Below are 12,008 nucleotides of genomic sequence, written 5' to 3'. Positions count from 1 at the left end.
TAAATGTACATGGCCTCGACAGCCTGCTGCGGCAATAAATTCCATAGATCCACCACTCTCTGGCTGAAGGTGTTTCTCCTTATCTCCGTTCTCAAAGGTCTTTTCTTTTTTCGAAGGTGATGGCCTCGTGTCCCAGTCTCTCCTACCAACGGAAACATCTTCCCAACATCTTCTCTGGCCAGGCCATTAAGTATTCTGTATGTTATAATTAGATCCCCCTCATCCTTCTAAATTCCATTGAGTAGAAACCCAGAGACCTCAAATGTACCTCATGTGTTAAGCTTTTCATTTCTGGGACCATTCTCGTGAACCTCCTCTGAACATGCTCCAGAGCCAATTCAACCTTCCTGAGATATGGGGCCCAAAGCTGCACACAATACTCCAAATGTGCTCTGACCAGAGCCTTATAGAGCTTCAGAAGTGTATCCCTACTTTTATATTCAAGTCCTGTCAAAATAAATGCCATCATTGCATTTGCCTTCCTAACTACTGACTCAACCTGCAAGTTTACCTTGAGAGAATCCTGGACGAGAACTCCCAAGTCTCTTTGCACTTCAGACTTCTGAACTTTCTCCCCATTTAGAAAACAGTCCATGCCTCTATTCTTCCTACCAAAGTGCATGACCTCACACTTTCCCACATTGTACTCCATCTGCCACTTCTTTGCCCACTCTCCTAACCCATCCAAATCCTTCTGCAGCTTCCCCACCTCCTCAATGCTACCTGTCCCTCTACCTATCTTTATATCATCTGTAAATGCCCTCAGTTCTTTCATCTAGATCGTTAATGTATAAAGTGAAAAGTTATCCCAACACTGAGTCTTGCAAAACACCACTTGTCACCAGTTGCCATCCTGAGAAGGATCCTTTTATCCCCACTCTGTACTTTCTGCCAGACAGCCAAACTTATATCCATGCTAGCACCTTGCCTCTTAACACCATGAGCTCTTATCTTACTCAGTAGCCTCCTGTGCGACACCTTGTCAAAGGCCTTCGAAGTCCAGATAGATAACATCCATTGGCTCTGCTTAGTCTAACCTGCTCGCTACTTCCTCAAAGAATTCTAGCAGATTTAACAGGCATGACCTCCCCTTGATGAAACCATGCTGACTTTGCCTATTTTACCATGCACTTACAAGTATTCAGAAACCTTATCCTTCACAATGGATTCCAAGATCTTATCCACAACCGAGGTTAGGCTAATCGGTCTGTAATTTTCCATCTTTTGCCTTACTCCCTTTTTACACAGGGGTGTCACATTCGTGATTTTCCAGTCTTCTGGCACCCTCCAAGATTCTAACAATTCCTGAAAGATCACCACTAACTCCTCCACTATATCTTCAGCTATCTCTGTTAGAACTCTGGGATGTAGTCCATCTGGTCCAGGTGGTTTATCCACCTTCAGGCCATTCAGTTTTCTATCACCTTCGCCTTGATAATGACCACCATACTCAGTTCTGCCCCTCACTCTTTTGAATTTTTGGGATATTACTCATGTCTTCCACTGTGAAGATTGACGCATTATTCCATTCTTCAGCCATTTCCTTGTTCCCCACTGCTTCCTCTCCAGTGTCATTTTCTAGCAGCCCAATGTCCACTTTTGCCTCTCTTTTAGCCTTTATATATCGAAAGAAATTCTGACATTTACAATACTGGCTAGCTTACCCTCATATTTAATCTTCTCCCTCCTTATTTCTTTTTCTGTTGCCCTCAGTTAGTCTTTGTAAGCTTCCCAATCCTCTGGTATCCCATTGCCCTTCGCCACACAATGTTTTGCTTTTATGCTGTTCCTGACTTCCCGAGTCAGCCACGATTGCCTCATCCTCCCTATACCATGCTTCTTCTTCCTTGGGATGATTCTCTGCTGTGTCTCCTGAATTACTCCCAGAAATCCCTGTCTTTCCTGCTAGGCTTCTCCCAGTCAATTCTAATCAGCTCCTCTTTCATGCCTCTGTAGTTGCCTTTATTCAGCTGTAATACCCTTACCTCTGATTCTATGTTCTCCTCCTGAAATTGCAGAGAAAGTTCAATCATATTATAATCACTGCCTCCTAAGGGTTTCTTCACCTTAAGCTCCCTTACCACGTCTGCCTCATTGCACAACACTGAATCCAGTGTAGCCTGTTCCCTAGTGGCTCCACTATAAGCTGCTCCAAAAAGCCATCTCGTAGACATTCCACGAATTCCTTTTCTTGCAATTACTACCAATCTGATTTTCCCAGTCCACCTGCATATTGAAATCCCCCATGATTGCTGCCCGTGTATATCAGTCACTAAAATTAAAATGCAAGTGCAGCAGGTGGTGACGAAGGCAAAGAATATGTTGGCATTCATATCAAGAGGATTTAAGTACAGAAACAGGAATGTCTTGCTGCAGTTATACAGGGCCTCCGTGAGACTATCCCTGAGTATTTTGTGCAGTTTGTGTCTCGACTGAAGAAGGATGTTCTGGCTTTGGAGGGAGTACAACAAAGGTTTTTCAGACTGATTCCTAGGGTGGCAGGACTGGCATATGAAGTTAAACTGAATCATTTAGGACTATATTTACAGGAGTTCAGAAGAATGATTGGAGAATTTCACAGAAACATTCTAACAGGACAAGATAGGGTAAACACAGGATGATCCTGATGACTCAGGAGTTCAGAACCAGTGGTTATAGTCTAATGATATGGAATAGACCATTTCAGAACGAGATGAGGTGAAATTCTTCACCCAGAAAGTGGTGAGCCTGTGGAATTCTTACCTACACAAAGCAGTTGAGGCCAAAACATTGAATGTTTTCAAGATGTTTAATGTCCTTCTTAGACAAAAGGGGTCAAAAGTTATTGGGAGAAAGTTGAAAGAGTTAGATGATCAGATGTGATCATATTAAATGACAGAGCGGGCTCAGAGGCCCGCTTGGCTATGATAGCACCCACATTTATTCTAATTTTCACCTTATGTTACACTAGCGGGCTGACGTCAAAGAATCAATACCCACTTCCAGTTCAATTTATCTTCACCTCATTGACTTCAACCTGCAGTCTGAATCTAATTTATGCCAACAGTGAAAAATAAGCCATTCTACACAGCCCTGAAAAAAAATCACTTACAATCTAGTTGTTAATGTGATTTTATGAAAACACCATCACTCTTATGCTGTTACAGGTGGACAAACTGGCAAATTTGTACAACATCCATCTTCGCACTGGCTGCTTTTGTAACACTGGAGGCTGTCAGCAACACCTCGGAATTAGTAATGAAGATGTCAAAATGAATCTAAAGGTTAGTATTTACGATGTACGAATTTTGTATTTGATGTCTGAATGGTTTGCAGCTCGTTCAGAAAGATAAATCATAGTTACAAAACTGGATGAAAATTTTTTCAATTTTTCATCTCAGCACAGCAGAACTTATTTATTCCTCCAGCAGGAAGTTTGCTAAGCTGCTTAACGAACCTTCCTAATGTTTGAACAAGACTGAGTTCATTGCTCATATTATGCATTAATTCTAATTTCAAAAAAACCTTGAACAGGACTAAACTGAAGGATGTTTACAATCTGAGTTGGAAACAGAATTTTTACATGGTTCTAATCTAGCTCATTCAAATATGAGCACCTTAGATTAGTACTCTCCTGACCTTTTACTTATGGATACTATCATGCAGGAGACATGAGGGGTTGTGTTGTTTTTGGTAAAATATAAAACTTACACCTTAGCTTAAGGTTTTTCAACCTCTTGAGTAATTTGCCCATACACCCTCAATACCATTCTTGATTTGTCTGAATGGTTCCAATACTTTACAGTAGTGCATGTAGTTTTCATATTTATTTTATTTTCATTCAATTGTGTGTGATTTTCCTTTTGCCTATCTGTCAACAAACTAACACACAAGACAAAAAAAAGTATAAAAGATTGTGTCCTGAGCACTAAGCTTATCACATTGGTCAATATTCTGTGCTACAATAAATATCAGGATTCCATCAGTCAGCAATCACTAATTCCACCAATTTAAATACATCTGCCCAATCTCATGTTATTGCTAAAAGTGATCTGGAATGTTATTCTTCATTGAAGCACCTTCCATTGATAATCTGAATCAAAAATTAGAGAATGTATAAGAATGTCATAGATGAATTTGACCTTTAAAAGGCCTTTCAGATTTCAAAAGTAATTTGTTTGGGTCTATCAAATGTGGTGAGCAGAAAGCCTTCATTTGTGTGGCTGTAAAAATTCTCTTAATGCTGCATGCACATTAACATGAAGTATCTAGTGTCCTGGACACTTCTGTTTTTCATTCTAGGAAAGCAGACAACACTAGCTAGGCCAATGTTTATTGCTATTTCCTAATTACCCTTGGACATTTGATGCTGAGCCACTGCGTAGACTCACTGCAGTCCATGTGATGTAGGTACATGCATTGTGCTGTTAGGAAGGAAGTTCCAGAATGTTTGACCGTGTAACACTGAGAAACTAGTATATAATTGCAATTCTGGGAGGTTTATGACTTGAAAGGGAACATATAGGTGATTGTGCTTGCATGCATCTGCTGCCCTTGATTTTCACAATGGTAGGAGCTACCAGCAGAATTTTGCTGAGTTATGGATAGAGCCTTTTGCTGCCACTATGCACTGCTGGTGAAGGGAGTGAATATTAAAGATCAGGGACTGATCAGTCAGGCTGCTTTGTCTTAGATGGAATAGAGTTTCTTGACTGTTGTTGCAGCGTACCCATCCAGGCAAATGGAGAGTATTCCTCCACATTATGGATTTGTGTCATGTAGTTCTTGGATCAGCTTTGGGAGTCAGGAGTTGAGTTACTCACTGCAGATTCCCAGTATCTATCCTGTTCTGATTGTCATCAGATTCGCTGGTCAATCTAACTTTCTGGACTTGGTAGGTAGATTCAGATAATAATGTCATTGAATATCAAGGAGAGGTGGTTAGATCGTCTCCTGTTGGAGATGGTCATTTCCTAACGTGCATCTTGCTTAGTATTTAACAACCCAAGGTTAAATGCCATTTAGATCTTGTTATATGTTAGCATAGACTGTTTTAGTGTTTAAGAAGTTCCAAGTGTTACTGAAGATTGCAGTCATCAATCAACATTCCCACTCTTGACCTTATTGATGGAGGGAAAATCATTGTTGAAGCTGCAGAAGGTAGCTGGAGCTAGGGGCACTACCCTGAAGAACTCGTGTGCCAAAGGGAGGTGAGGGAGGAAATTGCTGGGGCCTTCTACGAAATCTTTGTATCCTCTTTAGTCACAGGCAAGATCCCAGAGGAATGGAGAATAGCCAATGATGTTCTTTTGTTCAAGAAGGATGACAGTAATAATCTGCAAAATTATAGGCCAGTGAGCTTTACGTCAGTAGTAGGGAAATTATTGGAGAAGATTCTTAAGTACAGGATTTATTCACATTTGGAAAACTATGGACTTAGGAACAACAGACAGCATGACTACTAGCAGAGGAGGTTGTATCACGAATAATTGATTACGTGTTTTGTGGAAGTGACAAAGATGATTAATGAGGGCAGAATGGTGGACTTCATCTACGTGGATGTTAGCAAAGCCTATGACAAGATTCCTCATGGCAAGCAGTACAGAAGGTGAAATGACGTGGGATCAGCAGTGAGCTGGTAAGATGATACAGAACTGGCTTGGTCATAGAAGACTAGTGTAGCAGTAGAAGGGTTTAATTTCTGACTGTAATCAGTGGTATACTGCAGCAATTAGTGCAGGGACCCTAACAAAAACAGAAATTGCAGGAAGAGCTCATCAGGTCTGGCAGCATCTGTGAAGAGTATCAGAGTCAATGTTTCAGGTCTGGTGACTCTCCTGAGGAAGGGTCACCAGACTCAAAATGTTAACTCTGATTTCTCTTCACAGATGCTGCCAGATCTGCTGAACTTTACCAGCAATTTATGTTTTTGTTACTGATTTACAGCATCTGCAGTTCTTTTGGTTTTTATTTAGTGCTGGGACCCTGTTGTTTGTAATATACATATAATTGATTTGGAGGAAAATGTAGGCGGCTTGATTAGTAAGTTTGCAGATGACACAAAGATTTGGGGAGCTGCGCATAGTGAGAAGGATTGCCAGAGGATACAGTAGGACATAGTTAGGCCTGAGATTAGGACAGAGAAACGGCCATTGGAATTGAAACCGGACAAATGCATGGTGATGCATTTTGCAAGGAGGAATGTTTATAGTAAATGGCAGAACACTTAGAAGCATTAATACACAAAGAGATCTAGACATACAGGCCCACAGTTCCCTGAAAGTGGCAACACAGTTGGATCAGGCAGCCAAAAGGCATATGTCATGCTTGCCTTCATCAGTCGGGGTACAGGGTCTAAAAATTACCAAGTCATGTTGTAGCTGTATAGAACTTCAGTTGGGCCACATTTGGAATATTACAGACAGTTCTGGTCACTACACCAACAGAAGGATGTGGAGACTTTGGAGAGGGTACAGAAAAGGTTTACCAGGATGTTGCCTGTTTTGAAGAGTAATAGCTACGAGGAGAAATTGCACAAACCTGGTGTGTTTTCACTTCACCGTTGAAGGCCAAGGAGTAACCTGATACAAGTTTACAAAATTATGAGAGGCATGGATAGAATGGATAGTCAGAGACTTTTTTCTCAAGGTAGAAAAGTTAATTACTAGGAGACATATGTTTAAGGTAACAGGGGGCAAGTTTAAAGGAGATGTGAGAGGCATGTTTTTTACATGGAGGGTAGTGGTACGTGTCTGGAATGTGCTGCCAGAGGAGGTGGTAGAGACAGATGCAATAATAATGTTTAAGAGGCACCTTGATAGATGCATGAATAGGCAGGGAATAGAGATATATGGACTGTGTAGAGACAAAAGGTTTTTAGTTTAGAAAGGTATCGTGTATTGGCACAGTATTGGTGGGCTGTAAGGCATGTTTCTGTGCTGTACTGTTCTTTTTTCTTTGTTCGATGGTTTGGTACTACTGCATGAACATAGCCCTTTCCTGAGATTTCACATATTTGCAGCTCATTTAATCTGATGCTATTCTTGCATAGCGTCCTGCCATCTCCAGTAAACCAGAGTTGATGAAATTATGTCTTTTAAATATGCGATCCTTCAATCATTTCACTTTATTGAAGTAAGCAGTGCCAATAATATTTCAAACACCAAAACAATTGCATGGACCCAAGTTGATCAAGGATGTGCATTGTAGCCAGATCTTAAGACATCATTCCACCACCTGTAGTGAGAAGTAAATATTAATGGGAAACACTAAGGGCAAAGATAAACCAACGCTATCTTTGTTTACTGAATCAGAGGTTGTCCCTGTATTTTGTGCATAACAGTTAGGGACACAGTAACTGTAGTTCTGACGGCACTCACCATTCTCCCTGCTGCAGAATGCTGTCAAGTGGTTAACTGAAGCTCTATTAATTCTTCCAATTAATTGGGTGAAACAACATCAATGGAACAGCCTTACAGTAAGGCTTACATTGGAAACACTTCATCACATTTGGTTGAAATGCTGAAACCTCTATAAATAAATGTAGAACACATTGGGATCATACTAGAGAACTCCATAGCCAACGGGACATTGAGAGGCAAATTTGTAAGGAAATCTCAGTTATCTGTAAGAATAATAGGGTTGCAATGGTAAGGGATTTTAACTTTCCAAACATAGATTGGAACTGCCGTAGTGATAAGGGCTTAGATAGAGAGGAATTTGTTAAATAAGTACAAGAAAATTTTCTGATTCAGTATGTGGATATACCAACTACAGAAGAAGCAAAACTTTACCTTCTCATGGGAAATAAGTCAGTGCATGTGACTGAGGTGCCGGGGGCTGGGGAGCACTTTGCGGTCAGTGATCAAAATTCTATTAGTTTTAAAACAGTTATGTGAAAGTGAAAGTTCTAAATTGGAGGAAGTCCAGTTTTGATGATATTAGGAAAGAACTTTTAAAAGTTGATTGGGGACAACTATTTGCAGATAAAGGGATTGATGGAAAGTGGGAGGCCTTCAAAAATTAGATAATGAGAGTTCAGAGACAATATGTTCATATTAGTGTGAAGGACAAGGCTGGTAAGTGTTGGGAATGCTGGATGACCAGAGAAATTTAGGCTTTGGTCAAGAAATCAATGAAGCATACGTCAAGTATAGACAGCTGGGATCGAGCAAAGAGTATAGGACAGTAGGAGTACGCTCAAGACGGAAATGAGATAGCCTTGAAATATAGAATTAAGGAGAATCCAAAGAGATTCAAGAAATATGTTAAAGAAGATGAGTAACAAGGGAGAAAATAGGGCTTATGCCTGAAACATTGATTCTCCTGCTCCTCGGATGCTGCCTGACCTGCTGTGCTTTTCCAGCACCACACTCTCGACCCCTTAAAGATCAACAAAGCTCCTATGTGTGGAATAGAAGAAGATACTAAATGAGTATTTTGCATCAGTGTTCACTGTGGAGAAGGATATGGAAGCTAGAGAATTTGGAGAAATAAATAGCGACATCTGAAAAAGTGTCCATAATCAGATGAGGTGGTGCTGGACATCTTAAAATGCATAAAGGCAGATAAATCCCTGGAACCTGATCAAGTGTAGGTTAGAACTTTGTGGGAAGCTAGGGAAGTGATTGGTGGGCAGTGCTGCACTTTGGAAAATTAGGGCTTATACACTTAATGGTAAGATCCTAGGGAGTGTTGCTGAACAAAGAGACCTTGGAGTGCAGGTTCATAGCTTCGTGAAAGTAGAGTCACAGGTAGGTAGGATAGTGAAGAAGGCATTTAGCATGCTTTCCTTTATTAGTCAGAGTATTGAGTACAGGAGTTGGGAGGTCATGTTGCAGCTGTACAAAACATTGGTTAGGCCACTATTGGAATATTGCATGCAATTCTGCTCTCCTTCCAATTGGAAGGATGTTGTGAAACTTGAAATGGTTCAGAAAAGATTTTCAAGGAAGTTGCCAGGATTGGAGGATTTGAGCTATAGGGAGACACTGATTAGGGTCGGGCTGTTTTCCCTGGAGCATCGGAGGCTGAGGGGTGACCTTTTGAAGGTTGATAAAATCATGAGGCGCATGGATAGGATAAATAGACAAGGTCTTTTCCCTGGGGTGGGGGAGTCCAGAACTAAAGGGCATAGGTTTAGGGTGAGAGGGGAAAGATATAAAAGAGACCTAAGGGGCAACATTTTCACGTAGAGGGTGGTACGTGTATGGAATGAGCTGCCAGAGGAAGTGATGGAGGCTAGTGCAATTGCAACACTTAAAAGGCATGTGGATGGGTATATGAATAAGAAGGCTTTGGAGGGATATGGGCTGGGTGCTGACAAATGGGACTCGATTACATTGGGATTTCTGGTCGGCATGGACAGGTTGGTCCAAAGGGTCTGTTTCCGTGCTTACATTTCTATGATTCTATGACTCTAAGTGAGGTGCCGGAAGACTGGAGGTTGGCTAACATGGTGCCACTACTTAGAAAGGTTGTAAGGAAAAGCCAGGGAACTATAGACCAGTGAGCCTGACGTCTGCAGTTGTTAGGTTGTTGGATGGGATTGTGAGGGACAGGATTTACATATATTTGGAATGGAAAGGACTGATTGGGGATAGTCAACATAACTTTTTCATGGGAAAGTGTCTCATGAACTTCATTGAGTTTTTTGAAGAAGTGAGAAAAAGATTGATGAGGGCAGAATGGTGGATGTAGTCTATATGGACTTCAGCAAGACTTTCAAAAAGGTTTTGTGTGGTACACTGGTTAACAAGGTTAGATCACGTGGAATACAGGGAGAGCTAGCCATTTGGATACAAAATTGGCTTGAAAGTAGGAGATAGAGGGTAGTGGTTGAGAGTTGCCTTTCGGACTAGTGACCTGTGACCAGCGTTGTGCAGCAAGGATCAGTGTTGGGTCCACTGCTTTTCATCATTTATATAAATGATTTGGATGTGAATAGATGAGGTATGGCTCGTACGTTTGCAGATGACACCAGAATTGGTGGTATAGTGGACAACAATGAAGGTTAAGTTGAGGATATTTCAGGGTGAGGACCAGTTCAGTCAGTCGAAGGAGGGTGTCGGTGGAAGGGTACTGGTTGGTACGGCGGGAAAGGAAGAAGCGGAGGGCTTTAAATTCTTCGTGATGGGGGATGGAGGTGACCAGGGCCTGGATGTCCATGGTGAAGATAAGGCGTTGGGGACCGGGGAATGGAGGTGTACAGGGCCTGGATGTCCATGGTGAAAATAAGGCGTTGGGGACCAGGAAGCAAAAATCATGGAGGAGATGGAGGGTGTGGGTGGTATCCTGAACGTAGGTGGGGAATTCTTGGACTAAGGGGGACAGAACCGTGTCGAGGTATGCAGAGATGCGTTCGGTGGGGCAGGAGCAGGCTGAGACAATGGGTTGGCCGGTGCAGTCAGGTTTGTGGATTTTGGGCAAGAGGCAGAAACGGGTGGTGCGGGGTTGGGGAACTATGAGTTTGGAGGCGGTGGATGGGAGATCCGCTGAGGAGATGAGGTTAAGGATGGTCTGGGAGATGATGGTTTGATGGTGGGAGGTGGGGTCATTCTCAAGGGGGCAGTAGGAGGAGGTGTATGCTGATAGGGGAGGGGAGGGAAATATATCCCTAGTGGTGGGGTCTGTTTGGAGATGGCGGAAATGACGGAGGATGATACGATGTATCCGGAGGTTGGTGGGGTGGAAGATTGGGAGCAATGGGGTTCTGTCCTGGTGGCGATTGGAGGGGCGGAGTTCAAGGGCAGAGGTGCGGGAAGTGGAGGAGATGCGGTGGTGAGCATCGTCGACCACGTCAGAGGGGAAATTGCGGTCTTTTAAGAAGGAGGCCATTTGGGTTGTTCAGTAGTGGAATTGGTCCTCCTGGGAGCAGATGCGGCGCAGGCTAAGGAATTGGGAATATGGGATGGCGTTTTTACAAGGGGCAGGGTGGGAGGAGGTGTGATCTAGGTAGCTGTGGGAGTCGATCGGTTTGTAGTAAATGTCTGTGTTGAGTCGGTCGCCCAAGATAGAAATGGAGAAGTCTAGGAAGGGGATGGAGGAGTCTGAGACAGTCCAGTGAAATTTGAGGTCGGGGTGGAAGATGTTAGTAAAATGGATGAACTGTTCAACCTCCTTGTGGGAGCACGAGGTAACACCAATACAATCATCAATGTAGCGGAGGAAAAAGTGGGGGTGGTGCCAGTGTAGCTGCGGAAGATGGACTGTTCCACATACCCGACGAAGAGGCAGGAATAGCTGGGGCCCATGCGGGTGCCATGGCTACTCCTTTGGTTTGGAGGGAGTTTTGCAAGGAGAAGTTGTTAAGAGTGAGGACCAGTTCAGTCAGTCGAAGGAGGGTGTCAGTGGAAGGGTACTGGTTGGGTCGGCGGGGGAGGAAGAAGCGGAGGTCTTGGAGGCCTTTGTGATGGTGAATGGAAGTGTATAGGGACTCGATGTCCATCGTGAAGATAAGGCGTTGGGTGCCGGGGAAGCGAATATCATGGAGGAGGTGGAGGGCGTGGGTGGTGTCCCGAATGTAGGTGAGGAGTTTTTGGACTAAGGGGGACAGGACAGTGTCGAGGTATGCAGAGATGAGTTCGGTGGGGCAGGAGCAGGCTGAGATAATGGGTCGACCGAGGCATTCGTGTTTGTGGTTTTTGGGTAGGAGGTAGAAACAGGCTGTGCGGGGTTGTGGGACTATGAGGTTGGAGGCGGTAGATGGGAGATCCCCTGAGGTGATGAGGTTATGGATGGTGTGGGAGATGATGGTTTGGTGGTGGGAAGTGGGGTCATGGTCAAGGAGGCAGTAGGAGGAGGTGTCCGCGAGTTGGCGTCCAGCTTCAGCGATGTATTTTCACCATTCCTCCAGAAAACCGCACACCAGGTCCTAGCTCCCAGCCCTGCCGTATTATCACCATCCCTCCAGAAAACCACACCACGTTGATCTACGCCCCCACGTCGATCTCCGTCCCCACGGCCAACTCTGCCCCCACGACTAACTCTGCCCCCACGACTAATTCTGCCCCCACGACTAACTCCGCCCC

The 12,008-nt window shown here is 43.4% G+C and overlaps 1 protein-coding gene across 2 annotated transcripts in view; it reads left to right on the top strand.

Annotated features, from left to right (window-relative positions):
* The window catches only part of mocos (molybdenum cofactor sulfurase), a 233,819-nt gene that overhangs the window by 110,468 nt on the left and 111,343 nt on the right, over positions 1 to 12,008 (top strand). For both annotated transcript variants that reach the window (XM_043690069.1, XM_043690070.1), the window contains one exon: positions 3,147 to 3,263. In XM_043690069.1, the coding sequence (XP_043546004.1) occupies positions 3,147 to 3,263 (117 nt within the window). The remainder of the gene's footprint in view (positions 1 to 3,146; positions 3,264 to 12,008) is intronic.

This window comes from Chiloscyllium plagiosum, chromosome 5 (genome assembly GCF_004010195.1).
Source record: "Chiloscyllium plagiosum isolate BGI_BamShark_2017 chromosome 5, ASM401019v2, whole genome shotgun sequence".
Classification (NCBI taxonomy): Eukaryota; Metazoa; Chordata; class Chondrichthyes; order Orectolobiformes; family Hemiscylliidae; genus Chiloscyllium; species Chiloscyllium plagiosum.
The sequence above is the reverse complement of the archived record's forward strand: the minus strand, read 5'-3'. Positions and strand labels throughout refer to the sequence as shown.